Raw genomic sequence first — 23,251 nt, 5'->3', positions numbered from 1 at the left:
GCCACTCCATAAAGGAATTTTTGCTTCGGTTTATTTAGATCTGGCCAATGAGGAACTGCTGGCATCTGATCCAGTGTCACCTGGGACAGAATCCTAACTTGCCACAGACCATGGGAGTGGTGGACAAGGAATCATCACAGCAACTCCTGCATCTGCACATGTCAAAGGTCTGCATGGGTGCGGCGGCTAAGAAGGTCAAGGTAGCACTGTGTCCACCAGAAAATCATGATTAATGAAATCTGCATTAACCTGAGGTCACCCTGAGTCGCCCACCCTAGTCCTTACAGTCACACAGCCCTGCTGAGATGGAATGGACAGGGGCCCCGGGCAGGTTAGATATCAATCTAGAAATGCCACCCCCTACATCCCAACCTCCACTGAAATGAAACCAGTGTTCTCACACAACACATTGGCCTCATCTAAGGCCTCAGTGCTTAAAACGAGAGAAGCTGGAATAAAAATGCTTTCAGCTAAAATTAATTCCAGTCACGAGACTTGGATTGGATTGAAATTTAAAATCAAATTGCAGCCTTCACATTACCAGTCACGGTGAGGCTCTGGCATGGAGGAAGCATGACAAATGCCTTACCTTTAAAGCCCTCTTCCGGCATACAAACTGCAGAAAGAAAAGAATCCCAGAGTGAGAGACAGCCTGTCAGCTAGTGAGCATGTCAAATGTTTCAAGATGAGGAGTTGAAAATAACTTTTAATTGCCCTAAGTCACCTGGAACGGATCCCTGTGAACTTGTGGTACGATCAACCACTGATGAGCTGTCTCTCTCTTCCAAGCCACACATGCACACAGAGAGGCAGAGGACCTCATGGCTGAGCTCTAGCAGCTGTGTCTTCTCCTGCCTCTCCCACCTGAGAGGAGTCACCATGAGGCTGGGGCAGGGTTTTTTCCCTGACATCTAGTTTCCTTTTTATTTTTATTTTTTTAATGATTTAACTTTGTGTATGAGTGTTTTGGTGACCCTATTTATCCCTGGGGCCTATGTGAGTCAGAAGGAGGTCAGGGCCCCTGGAACTGGAGTTACACATGGTTGTAAGCAGCCATGCTGAGCTGGGAAGCAGCCTGCATCCTCTGCTAGAAAACCAGGGCTCTGGCCTCTCTGGCTCTACTTCACTACTCCTGAGACGGGATCTCACGTACATAAGCCAGGCTGCCCTAGAACGGGCGATTCTCTGTCTCAGACGTGAGTGCTGAATTACAGGCATGAGCCTCCACACCTGGCCCAGTATTCTCTTTAAATAACACGTTTTCATTGCTCCCCATATCTTAGTCTCTGATTAACTTCCATCGACAACCATTTAGCTCTTCTACCACCGGCCCCACCTTAGCAACACCAAGCCTGCCCTCGGCTGCCATTGGTTCCACTGCTCTTGTGCTCCTTCTCTGCCTGGCAACCCCTGCATCAATCATCTGCTGTCTCCTCTGCTTCTAGCTCCAGTAACCTGTTCAAGGCGGTTGCAATCACTTCCATCATCCGTTGCACTGAGTTAGTTCGTCCTAAAGCCCATGTTCAGCCCCAAATTTAGACCAGTGCTCACACTGCTTGCCACACAGCCTGGTCCTTCCTCACCACGTCACCAATAACTTCCCTCTTGGTCTACCAACCCTTTGTTTAAGAGTGCATCTCTATGAAGCAGGTAACGCTGGAGGGTGTCTGAGTGGCAGGCAAGTGCGCAGGAGCGGTTTCTCTAGGTACAGAAACCTCTTTGGCTCAGGGCATCACCCCTACTTCCCACGGCAGTCCTAAGGAAGCATCCCTTCCCACCTCGTGACTGACTGTGTGCCTGAGTCAATCCATTTTTATTCTCAGGAATTTCTTTTGTCTTTTCTTCTAGAAATATCCCTTTTATATATGGCCTAATTACCATTTACCCATTTTCTCTGTAGTTTTGGACTGAACCGGCTTTGCACTCACAACCCTTCTGCTTCAGTTTTCCAAGGGCTGGGACTGAGGGCATGTGTTACTTTGCACAGTTATTTGTGTGTCATTTTAAAGCCTTCTGGGGCCACCTACGATATTCTCTTAGTATGTTCACGGATACCCCTTTTCATGTTCCCAGTACAGCCTTCACCTGTCATGTGACTGTCTACTGACACTATGAAGCCACACACAACTTCTGAGGACTCCGTTACTGAGCACCAGTGGAGTCACAGAGGTCTTGGGAGAGGAACTGCCCTTTTCCTAGCAGTAACTCAGTAACTTACTCTCTCTGGTGGGTTGTTTCCCTAGAGAGGGATTCCTCTGGGACTAGGCTGGTGAGAAACACACACACACACACACACACACACACACACACACACACACACACACACCCCACACACCCCTCTGGCACACTGCCACTCTTCTGTTTGCTTTAACCCTTGTAGTGCAAGTTCTTCCAAGAGCTGGAATACCTCCTATAGCTGCTATCTGAGTCACCCAGTGGACAAGAGGTGACACAGAAGTGAAGGGATGGGTGGCAAGGGTCATAGGGTACACAGGTGTCGACAGCTTCTCATACAAGTTAGAAATGAACAGGGGACAAAGTGTGCCCACCTTTGGAGCTGCCGAGCTTCCTGTTCCTGGCCTCCTCTTGGCCTCTCACACCCCGTAAAAGGCTTACCTTTCCCCCAGTTTCCTTGTATTAATAAACCATGACTGCTCTTGCTTTCCACTTCCCAACCTTCACCCCACGTTATGACCAATGCTGCTAGGCTCTCTACCTTAAGAGCATGCACCTCTTTCCAAGGTTGAGATTAAACCCCGGGGCACTTTAGCCTCTATCTACACCCTTTCCATCGGGCTCACCACCAGGCCCTGGCAGCAGACTGGCCTTTACCTTGCATGACATCATCCATTGCAGCGTAGTCTGCGATTGGCTCATCTGCCTAGAAGACAAATGGAGACCATTCAGAACCCCATGGAAGGATGGGCTGAGGGAGGGGCAGCCAGTCACATCACCCTGAAGCCTGGCCGTCCCATGGTTCACAGACGTCTCCTGTGACTCAGCCTCAGGGTGGCTCAGCGACACTCCCAGGCTATGTGGAAAGAGGCGCCCATCACTCAGGGCAGCAGCAATGGCCCTCATCTACTCAGTGTCACCTATCTGTACAATGGCTGCTGCTAGGCAGGAGGAGCCTTGTTCAGACTTAACAGATGCCCTGCCAGCCATGGGCCAAGGCTCCTCAGTGCAGAAGAAACGGCATGCTGTATGTGGCAGAGAAAGGTGTGAGTGGCCATACTTAAGGGGGATTAACTAGAAAGGAAAGAGGTTGATGGCCAATCCAGAGTCCATTGCTGCCCTGTCACACACAGGACCCTTGGAAGGAGCTGTTCTGGAGGCTGACTTAGCAACTCAACAGTCCAGAGCACCACTCTGCAGATGGCAGCTCTGGGTTGAGCCAGGAGTCAGCACGGGTGCCTGCTTTCTTTACCATCTAAGCTCACTGGATCAGCACTGGGGGATGAGTTACAAAACCACGCCCACCCCAGGTCAGACGTCCCTGGACTTACTCTACCATACAACTCAGTGCTGTGTGACACTGCAGGGTCCTTCTAGCCACCAAGAGACAAGAAGGAAAGGGAAGTTACAAAGTGAGCTCTTGGGGAGTGGACGATGGAGCCAATGAGATCTCAGAGGACTTTCTGTAAATCCAAAGCCCATTTCCATCCTGGACAAGTCTCCTTATTCCACTGGGGCTTCCCTCGAATCTGAGCCATGTGTCTTAAGCCCCCTCCCTCCCTCCCTCCCTCCCTCCCAAGTAGATACAGGGTAGTTCTAATTCCAAAGTCCAAAATGTCTAATTTTCTTTCTTAGCTTGCAATAGGGTATCTGAAACACACAATTCTATATCTAAACTCCTTTGATGGGCCAGGTACAACACTAAAATTACTGTATGAAATTACCTCCATACTGTGTATATAGGGTATATGAAATATATCCCATTACATCCATGCAAGGGAGCCTCAGCCCATGCACCTGAACAACAGTGGAGGTCAAGCCACCACACTGTTGTCTCTCGAGGAGAAGACCTCCTAGAGGCGACTAATTAAATCACAAGAAGCCCCATTCTCCTTAATGAGACTTTCATTTTGTGTCCTGGTTAGGCTTTGGTCAGTTTGGCACAAGCTGTAGTCATCTGGGAGGAACTTCAATTGAGAAAAAACTTCTATCAGACTGGCCTGTAAACAAGTCTGAGGGACGCAGCCCTGAATAATGACTAATGGTGGTGGTGGTGGTGGTGTCCCTTGGGTGGCATAAGAAATCAGGTGTGTCTAAGCATGGCATACACCTTTAATCCCAGCAGTGAGACCTTATCACAAAAATAAATAAAGATAGATAGATAGATAGATAGATAGATAGATAGATAGATAGATAGATAGAAAGAAAGAAAAAAAAGAGCAGGTTAAAAAGACTCGAGGTGCAAGCAGTCAGTAGTGGCTCTCAGCAGTCTCTGCCTCCAGGTACCTAACCTAACTTGAATTCCCCACCCCACCTCACCCTACCCACTTGTGTTTATCAGAGCAATAAAAAAACCTAGCTAGGAGATCTTGTTAAATGACCGGAAGAGTCAGCAGTCATCTTACAGGTCATATAGCTCTACCCTCTATTCTTCCTTGCAGGGAGGAAGCCACACACCCATACCTGTTTTGTTTGTTTTTTGTTGTTGATTTTGTTTTAAAGGGCAGGCTCTCTAGATAGCAGATACAATGGTGTAACCCTAGCACTCAGGAACCAAGGCAGGAGGCCAACCGAAGCTATACAGACCCTTTCCCAAAACAACACAATAAGCAAACCCAAAGAACTGTGTGCACGCCTAGCACGTAAGAAAGAGAATGAGAGAAAAGGAGGAGAGGCTCATTAGAAACCATAACCCAGGCTCCTGCTCTCCCTTGATACGTGGAATGAAAAAGATCTAAAGTCTGGAGCAGCTGGCCCCTTGTCAGAGAAAAATCAACGGGGGGAAGAAATCAGGTACAGAGGGGAATTCTCCTGCAGTGCTGTCTATCTTGTCTGCAGCAGACACCAAGCTACATAAAAATGCAGAGGATCAAGAGCGGGTAGGTGTCTGCTCTGTCTTCTGAGGGTCGGGCGGTGGCTGACGTTCTGTCATCACTACAGGCTAGGGTGACTCCTGAGGACAATGCTGTCTGTGAAGCTCTCCCCTCCATTTCTAATAGAGCTGGATAAACAGGAGAGAGAGCAAAAGTCCCAAGGCCCTCAAGGACCCATGCATGTCCCTCACCACCACCGTGCATCCTTTAGCCAGAGGCCACAGCTGGACAGCTGTTACTCACCTTTAATAAAATGACAGACTCAGGAATGACACCGAGGGTACCAAGGGTAGCACAGTCATCATTTAAAATCTTTCCATCAATTGACAAATTCTGGTCAAACGGAGCAACTGAGAATGCATGCATGATCTACGGCAATAAAGAGAAACAAAGGCTACACACAGGAGAACACTGAGACCTACATCCCCCTCAAAAACAGAAATCGGATTGTAAAAATTACAGAAAAAAAAACCCAAAAGGCTCCAGGGTACAGAAGCAACCAGCCCACTTGCGGCATTGCTGGTGTCCCTAGGAGACTAAGCCTGAGGCACTCAGAGAACAGAGACATTCAGATGGTGTTCCTATGTCCTGCTGCTTCCCCTAGGCTCTAGGGTGGAGTTTAAATGTGCTGTACAGCCCCAGAGTTCATTAGGTCTCCCCCCCCAGCCCCCCGCCATCTTGACTGCCGCACATCTTCCCATAGCAAGCACATGCTCGCTCTCAAAACTATCTTTAGACTTCACTATCTGGTACCTAGAATCCCACTGATAGGGGAGGTTAAAACATGAGGACTCCTGGCTGAAATGAGGCTGGTCTGAGACGCACCCCCATCTCAGACCAACAACAGTAGCAGCAAACACACACACACACACACACACACACACACACACACACACACACACACACACACACACACACACACATTTAAATTAATAAGCCATTTGGACATTTTAAAAATCTCTCTTCTTTCTTTACAAACAACCTGGACTGTGGCATTCAGACCCCACCAAACCTGGCCTGCATTTCCAGCCAATTGTGAGCCTGAATTCAGTGTGTAATTCAGTGGGATTCGGACCCGTGGTAGCTCACTCAGGGTAGGCCCCAGGTTTAATTCCTGATATTATGAAGATAATAGTGGTTTTCAATCGTTTCTGGAAGTGATCACATCCAGAGGGCAATGCTGAAAAGGCACACTCACACAAACAGTTGACTGTTTCATTCTAAACAGGAACGATGATTTAAGGATAGCCACTTAACCTTCTTACTTAACTACATTATTTACTTTGATGTGGGGTTATACTGTGTAGCCACTATTTAGATGTGCTGGCCTCAAACTGTCAGAGATCCACTCAACCTCTGCTGGGATTAAAGGAGTGCATGACCAACTCTGTCAAGACATAGTCTTCAGATACATTTGGTAATAACTGAATTACACTGCTACCCCTGAAGCTTACTTAGCTTTCAGGTTTTCTTCTCTGTGGCAGCAAAGATAGGCCACACACAGGTAGGAAATCAGTCCTTAGCTACCCATGCAAGTAAGGGCTGGAGAGACAGACACTTAACTTAGCACAAGAGTGACTGGAGTGTGGGCTGTAGATGAGAGCCTTGGTTAGGGAGGCTGCTGCTTCTCAAAGACATGAACTCCCACAGGTCAAGCAGGGATCAACTAACCAGGCCTGTGACCAGAGATATCAAGGATATGGCACTGCCAGTGATCTTGAAGCAGCAAGCCTCTCCCTGCACTTTAGTGTACAAGAACTGACAAAGCTGGTCCCTCCGCGTCCAGACCAGCACATTTCAGACAGGGAAGGTAACACCCATCCCTCTCCAGATAGGGCTACTTCTTCACATTTGAAATCCCCTCACCAAGAGATGGGACAAGCACCAAATCAGCAGTACTGTCTCTGAGGGGCTGAGAAGTGTTCAGAAGAGGTTCAGGGAGGAGAGAGACAAATCAAGTCAGGGTCCTCGGATATTTCTCCCCAGCTACCTGGGTGTCCGCATACCAGGATGGAGGAACTGCAGCCACCTCACCCTGTGCCTGACATTCCCCTTTCCAAAGGGGAATAAATAAAACTTGGCACTACAGATGGGAAGTAGAAGAGGGAAACCAAACCAACAGAAGTATTACTGACTTACTGGAAGAACTAACAACTATGCAAAACAACTTTCTAATAATTTGCTTTTTAAGAATTTACTTTATGTGTATGAGTTTGTTGCTTCATGAATGCATGTGCACCACTTCGTGCCTGGAGCTTACACAGGAGTCAGAAGAGGTCATTAGAGGCCACCGGAGTTACAGACCATTGTGAGCTACAAGTAGGTGCTGATAACTGAACCTGAGTCCTCTGTAACAGCAGCATGTAGTCTCTAACTACTAAGCTGTCTCTCCAGTCCCAAAGCAAATGCAGGTTCGAAGCAACAGGAAAGCATCTACAATCCCGGGCACAGTATAATCATCACGTGCTCACGGGTGTCCCTCTAGTCACTCTAGTCACCCAACAAAGCAGTGTGCGGAAGGGAAAGGCCTCATTCTACATTAGAGAAGTCCAACCCTTTTAAAGAGCACCCCCACCACCACCAAGAACCGCACGCATGCCCACACAGCTGAAGTAGGAAAGGGTCATGGCTAGCCCATGCTCTTACAGCCACCACTGAGCAGCCAGGGGAAAGCCAGTCCCCCGGCCCTCCTTCCAGTCCTGCTTGACTCACACACTGCTCTCTGAAGGAAGAGTGGGAGAGGAGAGGAAACAAAGTAACCGGGAAAAGCGAGTGTGGGGGTTTCATTTGGGCGGCTGCTGCGGTGACTGTGCAGGTAGCACGCTCCTGGGTAGAAGTTATTCCCGCTGCCTTCTGATTTGTTCTTCAAAAACAGTGATGCGGAATAAGAACAGCACAGGCCTTCAGAAACGTCCTTGTCCACAGGGGCTCCTTTTGTAATTTGAGGGTTTTGAATGCTGGAGGTTTCCCACTGACAGGCAGAAAGCCGGTGATGGAAACCAGCCTTCTCAGATGTAAAGGGCACAACAACAGAGGAAAGATATTATGCCAACATGTCTATTTTCAGAGCCGTGGGTTCAACCAAGGGAAATGCTGTTCTCAGGACAATCTGGAACACATAACACCCTGAAAGGAAGCCTGTACTTTTGCCTCAATTACAATGATAAATATCAGCAACGAGAAAACGCATAGCCAGTGAACGCCACCACATGAAGGCAGCAGACGGGGGAGCGTGGTCAGCTTCTGGAGATTCAACAGTGACTCAAACCACAGGGGCCAGATTGGCTTTCATGGACATCTTGAATTTATCAGCTCTTTCTGCCGAGGGTTAGAGGCATGGCATTGGAACACACTTACACAACTTCTACTGATAGCACCACAAAGCACTGGAGTGATTCTGTGTCACAATCACCAAACTATGGAGGTTGGGGGTGGGGGGCATTAGTCAACAATTGCAAAGGACGACTGTAGAGAAGAGGAGAAGATAATTTAAACCCAGCAAACGGGCCAGAGAGATGGCTCAGTGGGTGAAGGCAATGTCTACCATGCCCAATGACCCAGCGTGATCCTGGAGATACACACGGCAGGAGAAAACCAAGTCTCATTTTGTCCTTTGCCAGTCACAACTGTAGACATGCCACTATACACCACATTTAAAAAAAAAGCACATACACGGACAGAGCAAACAGGTAAGCAAGTGTAACACATTCTAGCAAAGAGAGAAGACAGCACCAGAAGTGCTAGGTTGACTTCACTCAGTCAGCCTAGTGGTCAACACAATGAGTTCCAAGGCAGTCACAGGAGCGCACAGCAAGGCTCTCAAAAACAGAGCAGGAGCTGGACAGACAGCAGCTAAGAGCACTGCTCTTGCAGAGGACCACAAATGCCTTTAAATCCAGCACCAAGGGAACCCACAGCTTTCCATTTCCTTAGGCACAGGAGACATACATGCTGACAATTAAGAGAAAAAGTTTAAGTCAACTTGACACAAGCTAGAATCATCTAAAAGAAAGTAATCTTAGCTGACAAAATGCCCCCATATGACCCAGTAGTAGGGCTGGGTGGATGGGGGAGGGCCCAGCCCATTATGGTTGGGGCCATCACTGGGCTGATGGTCCTGGGTTCTATAAGAAAAGTAGGCCCTTTCATGGCCTCTGCATGAACTCCTGTAGCCGGGGCTGCAGGTAAAGGTGTTGTCATCATGCCCGATGTCTGCACTGCACCCCTAGTACTCACAGGACTGAAGGAGAGAACAAGTTTGCCCAAGTTGGCCTCTGACTGTACACACCCACAAGCACAGGAAAGGAATAAGGAAGTGTTAGCAACAGAAGCAACTTGCTTTTGTGTAAGCTTGAGGGCCCAAGTTTGAACCTAAGGATTCACATTAAAAATCTGTGCGTGGTGGGCTGGAGAGATGGCTCGGCAGTTAGTTAAAGAGCACTTGTTGATCTTGCAGAAGACCATAGTTCAATTCCCAGCACACACACGGTGGCTCGAGACTGCATGTAATTTCAGTTCCGGGGGATCTGATATCCTCTTAACTTCATTGGGTTCCTGCATATATACACTAAGACACACATACACATATATTTAAAATTTAACCCATAGAAATAAAAATTTAATAAGAATCTGACTATGGAGGCTGGAAAAACAGCTTGGCAGTTATAGTATGTTCTGCCCTTTCAGAGGACTTGAGTTTTTGGAACCCTGCACACATGTTGGTCAGCTTACAACTTCATCTTCTAGACTCTATAGGCATCTACACTGTCGTGTACACATACCCCCGCCCCACACACACTTAAAATATAATTAAAAAACCAAAACCTCAGTACTCCTCATTGGGAAAAGTAGAGAGAGGCAAGTGGGTGCTGGTACTTTTCTGGCCTAGCCTTACTTGGCCAGTTCCAAGACAAGAAGGACGCCCCATTTCAAAAAACAAGGTAGGCAGTCAGATGGCTCAGCAGGTAAAGACACTAGCTTGTCCCACGGTGTCGCACACAACTTTGATTCCAGCTCCCAGGAGGCATCAGCAAAGGTAATGGCAGGCAGAGCTCTGGGAGTTCAAGGGTAGCCTCATCTGCCAAGTAAGTTAAAGCCAGCCAAAGCAACAGGGATTCACTGACTCATGAACAAACCAAAACCAAACCCAGGCAAATCAAACACCAATCAAACCCAAAAAGTCTAACTGGAACCCATATAAGGAAGTCTTCCAATCTGCACATATTTCAGGGGCTGGAAAGAAGGCTCTGTGCTTGGTGTGCTTGCAGAGGACCCAGGTCAATTCCTAGCACCCACATGGTTACTCACTGCCACTTTGTAAGTGCAGCTACAAGCAATTGGAGAGTTTTCTTCTCTGCAGGCACCAGGCACCCATATGGCCCACATACAAGCAAAAACACTCAGACACATGATACATAAGCCCAAAAGAGTTATAAAACCACAACACCCAAGTGGGCAGGAGCTTCTGACCCTTCCTAGGGAGACTCTCCCAATGCTGCGTTTCTCCCTCAATTTCACAGCAAATCCTGGCGAGAGATGCATATACTATTAAGTGGTCAAAGAGTAACACACTAGCCATGACAACTATTCTGGAACAACCTGGATTGCTATGGAGATTAGATTAACCAGCTCTCTTGAGGCCTTCCACAGCAGCTACACTGAAAACGCTTTTTAAAGTTATTTTTGTTCCAGGGAAGGGATTGTGGCCACGATGATCAAGGTGCTTTGCAATAACTATCTGGGAAAGAAGTCCCTGTCGAGTGTGACACTGATAATATAATGGGGTGTGGTGCCTAAAGAAACTTGTTGCAACCCTTGCAACAAGGCCATTCTTACAAAGAGGGATTTGTCTCTGGAAAACTATGGACCCCACGCTGCAGTGAATCTGAAAGTTTACTCCCAACAGAGAGCATCCTTGCCCTCGGATGCTCCTCTTAAACAGTCCACGTGGCACAGTGGCCCACACACACCTTTAATCCCAGCACTCAGGAGGCAAAGTGGTCCAGAGGGAGTTTCCTAACAGGTAAGGCCATATAGAGAAACCCTATAATAAAAAACAACAAACCAACCAAATAAAAATAAATTCTAAGGGGGTGGCTATTATAACTTGGGGGGGGGGGTCCTATAAGCATATATATAAAAAAAAAAATCAAAAGTCCTCTCCTATTGGCTCACTACAAGTAGACAGACTAATCATTAAAGCTCAGCCCCAGGAAATGGAGAACTACATAAAACAGACATACAAAGGATTTCACACAGACCTTGAGATTTCAGGCAGACATGAACAAACATGCATTCCCTCACCTGAATCTTCAGTTCTTTTAACGTCTGGTTGGCAGACACCAGCAGTGCTTTCTCTCCCCGAACCTTCCGGTGCCGCGTGCTCCTCCGGATGACTTGCTTCTGGTAGGCCACATAGCCCTGTTGGGATGTTTTCTGTCGCTTGGTACCTCCATTGCTCTGCAAAATGCCAAAGAGAAAGCTCTGGGGTTATACTGTGCAGGAGTGTCTTTGGTAAACAGAAGGTGGATACAACCGCTCTGGAAACCCCGTGGATCAAGCACAATGCATCCAAGATTCTACAGACATTAGCAGGTTCACATATAATGGGTGTGTGTGTAAAATTCAACTTTAACTGCATGTAAGTAACAAGTTTCACCTACAACCAGTAGCAATAAATAAATGTTCAGTTGTGGCTGCCCTCTTCTAATCCTAGCTAGCACTGGAGAGGTGAGGCAGAGATTCTGAATTCAAGGCCAGGCGAGGGCTGTACAACAAGGCCAAGGACTAGTGAGACAGCTCTCATGGCCGAGCCCGACAGTGAGTCTGTTCCACACAGGACCCACACTGTGTGCAAGGAGAGAACCAACTCCTTGGAATTTCTTCTGCCTCTACTGACTGTACACACACACCAAATGTATTAAAAATTTAGTTTAAAACAACATAAGCCAGTAAGTTGAAATTTCAAGATTATAGAATTTCATAAATAAATTCTAATTTTCTTGTTTTATACATTTTCTTCTTGGGCATGGGAGAGTTCATATATCATAGACAGGTCTCCAGATCCCTTTGATTCATTGGATGACTCTGGAATTCTAATCGTCCAGCTCCACCCCACAGTGCAACGATCTTGTCAGGTTTACGGTGCTAGGGATGGAACCCAGGGCCTCTGTGTGCTAGGCAAGCACTGTACCCCCCCAGCCATATCTCTGGCCCCTTCTCCTTTAAGAATGAAGCTAAACACCAACTGTAGAACGAGAGGTTAGACTGTACTGAAGAAAATCAAAACGTACTTCACTAAAACCAAGACACTGTGCTTCTTGACCTACTGTAAAAATTGGGCAAGGCTCTGCCCAATCTAGCCACAACTTCCATGCTCACACATGTGACTCTAAAAATTCACAATGCTCAGCTCCACCTTACAACTTACAGAAAAATTAATCCACAGTACAGGCGACAGCAATAAGAAACAAGACTCAGGGGATTGGGGACTTAGCTCAGTGGTAGAGCGCTTGCCTAGGAAGCGCAAGGCCCTGGGTTCAGTCCCCAGCTCCGAAAAAAAGAACCAAAAAAAAAAAAAAAAAAAAAGACTCAGGTCTAGATGGAAGCCACTTAGTTACACAGACCATACCAGTGGCATCAGTCTGGGTTGGAGAGGTAGTAGGTGGACACAAAGTCATGCCTGCCACCTTCTCTTAAATGCACTGTAAGCACTTCAGTGCTGTGTTTATCTTTGTGATACACAGGACCAAGTATTTAGAAATTCACCATCAGGGGTTGGGGATTTAGCTCAGTGGTAGAGCGCTTGCCTAACAAGCGCAAGGCCCTGGGTTCGGTCCCCAGTTCCGGAAAAAAAGAAAAAAAAAAAATTCACCATCACTGAATTGACCTAAGCATTCAGCAAAAAAGCAGGAACTATGTATGGACACAAGATACAGGCTGTACCAGTCTTTAGAAAAGAGAACAGCAAGGGGCCCACTGCTTTATAACATCCTTTGGTCTGTTTTGAAAGCGTCTCATAATGTAGGTCTGCCTTGGCCTTGCTATGTACTTCAGGAAGTGGGTGGGTGATCTTCCCGTGCTGGCTAATATTAGTGTGTTTGTGGCTCTCTACTTAAAAAGCAATCACTGAGGGGTGAACAAGCCAAGATTCTCCTATTAACCAGGCCAGGGAATGAAAGTGGGATTTCTCTCTAAAGTAATTATATCTAGATAAGATAACTACAGCTCTCTTCTGGTTTCCAAGAAGTCACTGAGTGCCAGTTGAGGTAATGTGGAGTACAGGAGCAGCTGTGGGCACAGGTATCCCACTCATATTACTAATCTGTTCTGCAATTCATAAAGATGCTGCCAGGTCAGAGACGTCTCAGGTCTCTGGCCACCCTCAAGACTCTGCCCAATCTACTAGCTAGCCACAACTTCCATGCCCACACGTGAGACTCTAAAATTCACAAGAAAAAGTCAAATTAGCAGTCACAAAAACAACATCCAACTGAAAGAGAGGACATTATCTACAGACAGAAGGCATCTACTGTACAACCCTAACCTCACCCCACACCCCACCTAAAACGTCCCAGGTATCAACTAAAATCTTTTCAAATTGATTTTAAGAGGATCCAAAAGCTTTTCCTGGAATGATTTTTCTTTAACCCATGTCAACCCATTAAAACCAGTACAGTGGTAGTGGTTTATTTTTTCTCCAGTCACTGGAGTTAAAAGGCTTCCAATTACCTAAGTGATACCCACTGAGTATATCATTAACCTGAATTTTAGATAACACAGAGAAGAAACCGGGTTGATCTGGCTTAGAGAGGAGGGAAGGGGATTTGCTCAACTCCATTAAGGAGCACTAATGCCTGGCTTTATGGCATGGATTTACTTCAGTGAAGCCAGCTACCCATGTTCTGAGAAAAAAAGGGGGGGAGGGGGTTGACATTCTGAAGACACTAGGCATCCCAAGGGACTAACTAGTTACTATGCTCTAAACAGAGGGTTAGAGCTGAGATCCCCGCCCTGCCCTGAACCAAAAGTATTTAAAACATTCTAGAATATTACAATATCCAAACATGGAGAAAGGAGACAGAGGAAAATTATAACATGTACAAAATAATTATGGTGTAAAAAGCAATCCTCTCTACCATTCTGAATCCTACTTGTACATGTGAGATCTGTTGCAGTCCACAGATGAAGGCAGGAATCCCACACACCCACCTGAAAACACTGCTGCGGTCCTAACCACAGTGAATGAAGCTGCATGTTCAGAGAAGGAGTCACCCTTCAGAGTCTGAGTCACAGGAAAATAAATGGGCTGAAAAACTAAGCTGGAAACACAGAGAAAGACATCTGCAAACTCCTTGAGGGGCCGAGTTACAACCAGGCAAGTGTCCACACAAGCAATCCCAGCACTCTACACAACAAACAAGATGATGGGACCCAGGCCAACCTGGGTTACGTGGCACAGGCAAGGCTGTGTCTCAAAAAGGAAAGAGAGGCAACAGAAAACTCCACTCCACGATGTCAAGAGACAGACAACAGACACAAACAGATCTGAATAGGGCAACAGGGCACCTCAGTCAGAAAACCCTGCATCACCACAGAATGCTCCGAGGCCACAGGCCATCAAGCTTAACCAGGGATAGATACTAAATCTGCCCACCCAATGTCCACAGGAAGGGCATCAAACTGAGGTTCTGCTCATTTGTGGGGTTTTTGTTGTTGTTGCTTTTAAAGGTTATTTTTATAAGACTTCAACAAGGCATAGACAACACAGAATGACATATCTGACAAACCAGCAAGTACAAGCAACATTTACCTTGAGGTGATCAAGACTTCCTAAGATTTATGTATTTATTATGTTCACAGTGTTCTGCCTGTATAGATGCCCGCCTGCAGGCCAGAAGAGGGCACCAGATCCCATTACAGATGGTTGTGAGCCACCATCACCATGCTGTTGCTGGAAATTGAACTCAGGACCTCTGGAAGAGCAGTTAGTGCTCTCAAGCACGGCTGAGCCATCTCTCCTCCCCCAAACGTAAGACTTTGTTAATCAACATTGAAAATAAAGCAGCAAATCAGGGATGGTGGTGCCTGTCTTTAAAACTAGTACTCTGGAGGCAGAGGCAGGTGAATCTCTGAGTTCAAGGCTAGTCTGGACTACCAGAGTGAGTTCCAAGGCCAGGACTACACAAGGAAACCCTCATGAAAAAAAATCAACCAACCAACCAACCAATCAGAAAAACAAAACAAAATGGCAAAAACAAACAACAAAAAATTCAAACCAAATAAACAAAAACAGGAAAACACAACAAAAGGAAAAACAGTGTCATACGAACAGCAGACCAGCATCAGGTGAAGCAGCGCGCCACTCAGGGAGAGTTAAGCATAATTTGACGACTAGATGTTGGGCGAAGATAGTCGGACATCAAGTAGGAATCCCATGGTTTCAGAAGAATCAGCATTAGCTGGATGTGGGGTACACATAGAGGCAGGAGAGAGAAGGAGCAAAGGCAGACAAGGTGAGGAAGGAGGATTGTCGGAAGGGTCGGGTGGAGGTGAGGTATAGCAACTCAAGAGCGGGACCCAGAGAATCCAAATTTGGTTGCCAGGGTATTACTAAGAGACTTACAACCATCTGTAACTCCAGTTCTAGGAATCCAATGCCCACTTCAAGCTTGGTACCAGGTGTGGGTACCTGGCACATCTGTGCACGGGTGCAGACACACCCAGAGAACAAGCATCTGGGTTTCTCTTTACGCTTTAAAATGTACAGTGATCTACAGAATATGCAAGGACCATGGTGGTCTGTCTGTTTTCCGAGAAGCTGAGCCTCTTGGATATATCCATCTATTAAGTTCATTCCCACACTTCCTATTAAGCTAAGTTTCTCCACAGAAGGACAGGAGAGCGTAACAGAAACCATGCTGTCACTTGTTTGTAGACAGGTGATCACAGTGCAGAGCGGAGGCTGGTGTGGCTCAGCCTAGCACACACCTCTGTGAACACGAGCTAAAGAAGCAAGAGAAATGAGACAACTAGGAAGAACAGGGGGTCTGAGTGGAAGGGTATTTAAGGTGAAGTGGAGAAGGGGCTCTTTCCTGGGATGTCGGTGGACAGGGTGCTGGGGTCACAGGCTTGTGAGTAGCTCAATGAATGTGCTAAGTTTCAACTCAGTTCCTCTTCTAAATGCAGTGCCCTTAACCACTCAGTACATAATCCAGTCCCAAGCAGTCAATCTTAGTAGAAATTTGATTATGGAGAGACTGAAGGGCTAATGTTATCATCTTCCTGCATTTACCACAATTCCCAGTCTGCTGGCTAGCTGGTGATGGCTTACACCTTTAAAACCAGCACATGGGAGACAGGCAGGTAGACCTCTGGTTGGTCCACAGAGCAAATACTAGAACAGTCAGGAAAACACAGGAAAAACAGAGTCTTGAAGACTTAAAAAAAGTTTGCAGCCATGAGATAATCAGAGGGAATATTTTTCAGTTAAAAATCTCATAATTGATTAACATGCCAGATATGTACATATCTTGTTTTAGTATTCTTTTCTAGCTTAAATTGTTTATTTTGCCATTAAATTTTCATTTCATTATTATTATATAATATTATTTCAGTAATATTATATATAAGAGGCTGCCAAGATGAAGAAGCAGTTAAGATGAGCTTGGCTCTTGCGGAGGTCTGACTTCATTCACTTCCTAGGAACACTGAGACATCCAAGGCCTCTGGCTTCTGAGAGCAGCTAAACTCGTGTGTACACACACATAATTACCAATATCATCCTAGTTACATTTTATTTATTGTGCACAGGCATGTCTGTAGCTCTTAAGATAACTTGGAAAAACTTCCAACCCCCCAACCCCCTGCTGTGAGTTTCCCAGGAAATGAATGAACTCAGGTCCTCGGTCTGGCTGGCGACTTTATCCACTGAGCACCACAGATCTCAGAAAGCCAGCATCACAGGCCTTCTGTAAGAGTAGAGCCTGCAGGCTTAATCCTCCTGTCTCAGTTCCGGAAGGCAGGATTGTGCTTGTGCTGGAATTCCCATCAGCACAGATCCCTTGTTGCTTTTCTTTAGACAGCCTTATTGTGGGACAAGATGGCCTCCAGGGCCCAGGTGGGCAATCCTGCCGTAGCCTCCCCACTGCTCTCAGACATGAGCAGTCACATTCAGCACTTTGGATTTGTTTGTTTGAAGACAGGGTCTCACCATGTACACCAGGCTGACCTCAGACCCACAGATACCCACTTGCCAATGCCTCTAAGTGCTTTAACATGATGTTGCACCACCACAGCCATCACAGTTACTTCTCTTTCCTTAAAAAATGAATTCTGAGGGGCTGGAGAGATGGCTCAGTGGTTAAGAGCACTGACTACTCTTCCAGAGGTCCTGAGTTCAAATCCCAGCAACCATGTGGTGGCTCACGACCGTCTCTAATGTGATCTGCTGCCCTCTTCTGGTGTGTCTGAAGACAGCTATGGTGCACTCATATAAATAAAATGAATAAATAACCCCTTTTAAAAAAATAAAAAATAAAAAAAAATGAATTCTGAAAGATACATGTAGCCCCTTTTTAAAAGAGGGCAGCAAGAAATTAGCTGCAGCAGCTATAAACACTAAAGAATGGGAGGAGTAGAACAAGTAGAGAGGGACCCAGAACACCACCCAACCACGTCGGCAGCTGGCTGCTGTGGACTACTTCTGATGTACTACTGATGGAGTACTTCAATACGTACTTGATTAAAGTCAGGGTCTTTCTCTCCGTCTGGCTTAGCTTCCTCCTTGTCCTCCTCCGTCTCAGAACTACTCACATTCAACTCTGGAGCTGAGTCCTTCATCACCTGAACACAGCAGGAGCAGAAAGGAGTCAGGCCTGGGAGAACATGCACAGAGGGGGAGGGGCGGGGCTTGGGCCTATGCGGTGTGAGTGGATAAGGAACAAGAACTACCTTCGTTGCTCTTTAGTTCTCACAGTCTAACCTATGGATTATTTATGGACTTTTATTTGGGGGAGGGTTGTCTGACTATTATTGTAGCTCTTGCTGTCCTGGAAGTCACTAATGTAGGCCAGGCTACCACCAATCCCAGCTTAGTTTTGTTTTTAATTCTGTAGCTGTTCATGGGTGTGTAAGGGCACAGGAGTACGGAGAAATAAACAGAGGAGCAGTCTTCTGTGTGACACTGTGCACAATGCTATTAAACTCAAATTTATAAACGATGGCTGAAGGAGATGCTCCTCCCACTAGGTAAGAGGGCTGAAGGTCAAAAGGGTTAAAGACATTCTGGGGGAATGAGATGCTTATATTATGTCCGCTTTCTCGTCAAGCGTGGAATATTAAGGCCTCTTTTTCATCTGTGAAGCAGAGCTCTACACCCGTCATGCAGGCTTCGGAACTTAGCATTCTTTAAAAAAATGCATTTAGTATCTAGCATCAAACAATAAACTGTTTTTAATTCTTCAACCCCTAGAGTCTAACTGACAGACATTCAGAGAACTAGGGTGACTCCCAAGGCCAATACTAAACAGAAGGATCACCGTCCAATCTCACTTCTGTTGCACTCACCCTTCAGACAGACCATGAGGCCCAACCTCACAGTCCCCTTCCTGCTATGCTCCCACCAAGTCTAAACCCCACAGGCAGGGCAGTTCTTTAAACCAGAAGAAGTCAGACAACACTGGAAGTTGCCCTCTTCTTTTTCAACCATTCAAGTTCAACTTTTAGTGGTTGGGTTTCAGAGCCCACCTCTCCTAGTCATGGTCACAAGAAGAACTGATACCTTTTTGTTGTCCACAACTTTGTGGACATAGATGGTGGCTTGGGTATACTCTCGAAGGTCCCTCTGCTGCTGGCACAGCAGACCTTCTCTGCAATCTGGACAGAGATCTAGAAAACAGTAGAGCAGAAGCAACTCAACACACTGCAAACCTGTGTCAGTCACTGAAGCACACTGACTACTGACATTAGGCTGCATGCAAATGCAAGTGCAGGAAACCTGTGTGCTATCTGCAACAAAATGTTCAGATGACAGTGGTTCACAGGGGTTCCAGAAGCATCTGAATGGCCGCATGATCTTTCACATCAGGTAGAAAAAACAGTACCAACAGACCCCCCTCTTCCCCCTTAAACACTCAACTTTTAATGAAAGGAACCAAAAAGAGCATGAAAACTTACTAGGCTCAGAAATATACTGTGTTTGAGAAGGGTTTACGTCTCCCACTTCAATTCTTGTGATTTTAATTACTTTATCCACAACAAAGAGCTTTTGAATCATTTGCCATTCGCTGGGCCATATGAGAGCTATACTGTGCAAAAAAACAAAAACAAAGAACAACAAACAACAACAACATGCCTTAAGACACGTGGAGATCAACAGAGCAAATATCCCACAGCAGAACCCACACCACCCAGTTAACACAGTTGGGGGAAAGCAAAGAGCAGGGAAGCTTTATGACCGGGTCTGGGGGAATCAGCACAGATGTGCACACAAAAACACAGTAGATACAATTAAAAAGTAAAACATATTCAACTACGCACACCTTAATTCTGCTTTGGACTTTAAGCAGAGGTTTCATTCAACAAGTGGCTGCGGCTGACCCAGAACTTTGACTGTCCTGCCTACATTTCAGTGAGCATCTTTTAAATCAAAGATTTTATGGAACAGATGATTCAAATTCAGATAGAGAAAGAGAGAGGAGACTGGGAATAAAAAGAAAGAAAAGGATTCTGGGGCCCTCAACTGTACTTGAGTTGACTGCCTGCTGGAATAATAGTCCTGTACCACCATGCATGGATCATGCGGTGCTGGCTATCACCCCAGGTCATGGCATATGCTGTACAAGCTCTCTAATGACTCAGTTATATCTCCAGCTCTCAGACATACTGTTTCTAAGTGACACTTTATAGGTAAACACCGAGGTCCTTTAAATGACCGAAAAACATTAACATAAAGAAACTACAGTCCATCTTCATCACGGGATTTCTCAATTCCTTATATTTACTTATTATATGCTGCAGTGAGGCCAGCATCCTTCTCTTCTCACTAAAGACTGACAACAGCTGTAGAAAAAGACAACCATTAGGTGTGTAAAAACCAACTATGGTTTTTTAATAATTTTTTGAAAAAAGATTTATTTTATGTCTATGAGTACACTGTAACTGTCCTCAGACACATCAGAAGAGGGCATGAGATCCCTTACAGATGGTTGTGAGCCAGCATGTATGTGCTGGGGATTGAACTCAGGAAGAGCAGTCTGAACTGCTGAGCCATCTCTCTGGCCCACAATTACAGCTTCTGCATTGCTGAAGTGACCGTATTAGGAGGAAACATTGTCAACTAATGTGGTGGCTGCACGCAGCATTCGAACGCGCAGACCTACCTTTGTCTCCTGCTGATGAATCATTAGTTGTCATCAACTTCATGTTTATTTTACATATGTTTATTTTATACTATGGAAATGATGCTATACAAAAACCAAATTCATGCAATTTCCTCTTCATGGACTTGTTAAAGCCACAAAGACAGCTCACAATAACCACGGCATTTGCCCCAGGAACTGCTAAGAACAAACAGCGTGATGGAAATCCAAAAGGAGACAGGAGACCAGAAGAGAGTACAGCAGCGGGCCAATGGAAGTTCAGGATGACTCACTGAGAGATGCCATGGTGCCGACCCTCTTATGAGGACCCAAGAGCCGCCCATGAACTCTGCATGGATATTATTTGGTGCTTAAATCCAATTGGAAAGTTGAGAAAGGCTGGGCGGTTAGTTGGGTACGTCATGAGGTATGGTGTGCGCGTGTGATGAAGAATCATTTCTCAATCCAATTGTGATGTGCAACACAATATGGACTGAATATGGCCGAACAAACTACAAAGCCGAGCCTGCACCAAAAAATGTTTGCTCTCTGTTTGTTGTCTGCCACTAATCTGATGTACTGCAACTTCCCAATACCCACAAAGCCCTTATCCTGAGAAAACCCACTCAGCAAAACAGATGCACCAAAAACTCCAACACCTCAGCCAGTATCAACCAGTCCGGCCCATCTGCCTACGATAATGCCCAACCCCACACGCAACACTTCAAAAGCTAAGTGAGCAGACTGGGAGGGTCCGACTCCTCCTCCACCTTCAACTGACGTTCTGCCGGCCAACGCCCACTCCTTTAACAATACTGACTTTTGGGGTTGGGGATTTAGCTCAGTGGTAGAGCGCTTGCCTAGTAAGTGCAAGGCCCTGGGTTCGGTCCCCAGCTCTGAAAAAAAGAAAAAAAAAAAAAAAAAAAAACCAAAAAACAAAAAAACAATACTGACTTTTATCACAGAAACACTGCTGCCGCTACCAGCAGGATACAGAAAAGGCTTTCCAAGACTCTGAAATAATGAAGCACAGAGGTTTGTTTGGTTTTTTTTTTTTTTTTTTTTTTTGGAGCTGGGGACCGAACCCAGGGCCTTAAGCGCTCTACTGCTGAGCTAAATCCCCAACCCCTGAAGCACAGAGTTTTAAACTACAGGAATAAACTTATTTCTCATCTGCAAAAACACTGTTTGTAATGGTTCCTATTTTGATTAATAAAGATATTTGAGCCTCTTTATGATTAAAAATCAGTCTGAAGAAACTGCAATTCCTTTTGCACAAACCTAATACCACCAAGACTGTGCTATGTGAGTGGTAATGATGGTGACCTGGAGACAGTCCGCAGGACACCAGTAGAAGAGTCTGGCAGTGGGAGAATAAAGGACATGAAGGACAGACGCAGTTCCCTAGGCAGCAGTTTATCCCTCCTGAATAAGTAGCCAACCTGTCTCTCTTTAAAGACATGTCCCCAGCCAAAGGTCATATCTAGAAGCCATACAGTGAGGTGGCTGAGCGTATTCCTAATGGAGACCCCCAACCCACATCGCTGGGGACAGATGGCCACGCGAAACACGAAGAGAAGAAACTCACAGTTTCGAGTCTTCTTTGGTGAGGGAAGGAAATGTAAACATGAGTCCTCCATGTGGACAGAGAAGGGCAGCGTTCCCAACTGAGGACACGGGAGTGGACCTCGCAGGCTTCCTATTCAAACAAGACAGAATAAATGCAACCTCACTGCAGCATAGAGAGGTCTGCTTGCCTGCCCGCCCACCCATTTATTTTGGTTTTTTTGAGACAGGGTCTCACTGTATCATTTTGGCTATCCTGGAACTGTACATGTAGACGAGACCAGGCTGGCCTCAAAATCTTAAGAGACCTGCCTGTGCCTGCCTCCCAAGTGCTGGGATTTATTTGCCATCATAACTGAACAATTTGGGGGAAAAAAAGTTTGCTTGGTGCGTGCGTGTATGCAGAGAGAGAGAGAGAGAGACAGATAGACAGACAGACAGACAAAGGGGAGTGGAGTATATGCATGTGTGTTCCCACGTGTGTACTTTGTTGGTACTAGTCACACATGTGTGACAGCTCCATGCTGCTATCAGGAAGCTTCATCACTTTCCCTCCCAGTCTCTCAGTTAACACAGAGGTTACCTCTGTGAGCTGCTCAACTAGGAAGCTGGTTCCCCGGGCTGCCCGGGCTGCCCAGGCTCTGCACATCCCAAGTTCATGTTATCTGTCTTTCTAACCACTGAGCCACCCATCTCCATACTCTGCAACATTTACTTATTTACGTATTTATACATGTTGGTTTTTGATACAGGGTCTTACTCTGTCTCTTGAGTGATGAGGTTAAAAGCATGCAACACTACACTTGACTTCACATTTAAAAAAAAATAATTTTAAACTAGAGATGTGTAAATGGGTATTACTAAATTTTTGTTTTGGGTTTAGTTGTACAACATTGTTAGAAAAGAAAGATCCTCTATGTATTCCAAGTAAAGTAACCAAGAATGCACTGTTAAATGAATCCATTGAGTTTTAAAATATCAGAATCAACCCACAAAAATTGATGAAAAGAAATTTCTAATTTCTACCTAACGAATTTCCGCCATTCATCTAAAAAGAAGTGCGACACAATATAGAGAGCGTCCGTGTCCTGGAAACAGAAAGCACAATGTTAGCTTTGGAATCCCCTTCAATTTGCAAGGCAATTCTTTCTTTGAAGGCTCAGCTTGTCCTCCAACTCCGTCCCAGTGTACTTGTGGCCTCCCTCCCACACCACCACAGGGCCACAGACCAGAGCTGTGAGAGCTGTGAGCCATGGCATCACAACACAACCCCCTGCT

General features: G+C 46.0%; 1 protein-coding gene across 6 annotated transcripts in view; it reads right to left on the bottom strand.

Moving 5' to 3' along the window:
* Usp48 (ubiquitin specific peptidase 48) overlaps positions 1-23,251 on the bottom strand; it is a 67,689-nt gene that overhangs the window by 2,656 nt on the left and 41,782 nt on the right. For 5 of the 6 annotated variants that reach the window (XM_006239234.5, XM_006239235.5, XM_006239236.5 and 2 more), the window contains 9 exons: positions 23,000-23,061; positions 21,996-22,106; positions 19,224-19,354; positions 18,829-18,935; positions 17,787-17,891; positions 11,352-11,507; positions 5,292-5,417; positions 2,833-2,881; positions 590-616 (listed from right to left, as the gene is read on the bottom strand). In XM_006239234.5, the coding sequence (XP_006239296.1) occupies positions 590-616; positions 2,833-2,881; positions 5,292-5,417; positions 11,352-11,507; positions 17,787-17,891; positions 18,829-18,935; positions 19,224-19,354; positions 21,996-22,106; positions 23,000-23,061 (874 nt within the window). Of the gene's footprint in view, positions 1-589; positions 617-2,832; positions 2,882-5,291; positions 5,418-11,351; positions 11,508-17,786; positions 17,892-18,828; positions 18,936-19,223; positions 19,355-21,995; positions 22,107-22,999; positions 23,062-23,251 lie in introns of those variants that run through there. The other variant, XR_592739.4, reaches the window with a different exon arrangement.

The sequence above is a fragment of the Rattus norvegicus genome, chromosome 5 (assembly GCF_036323735.1).
Source record: "Rattus norvegicus strain BN/NHsdMcwi chromosome 5, GRCr8, whole genome shotgun sequence".
Classification (NCBI taxonomy): domain Eukaryota; kingdom Metazoa; phylum Chordata; class Mammalia; order Rodentia; family Muridae; genus Rattus; species Rattus norvegicus.
The sequence above is the reverse complement of the archived record's forward strand: the minus strand, read 5'-3'. Positions and strand labels throughout refer to the sequence as shown.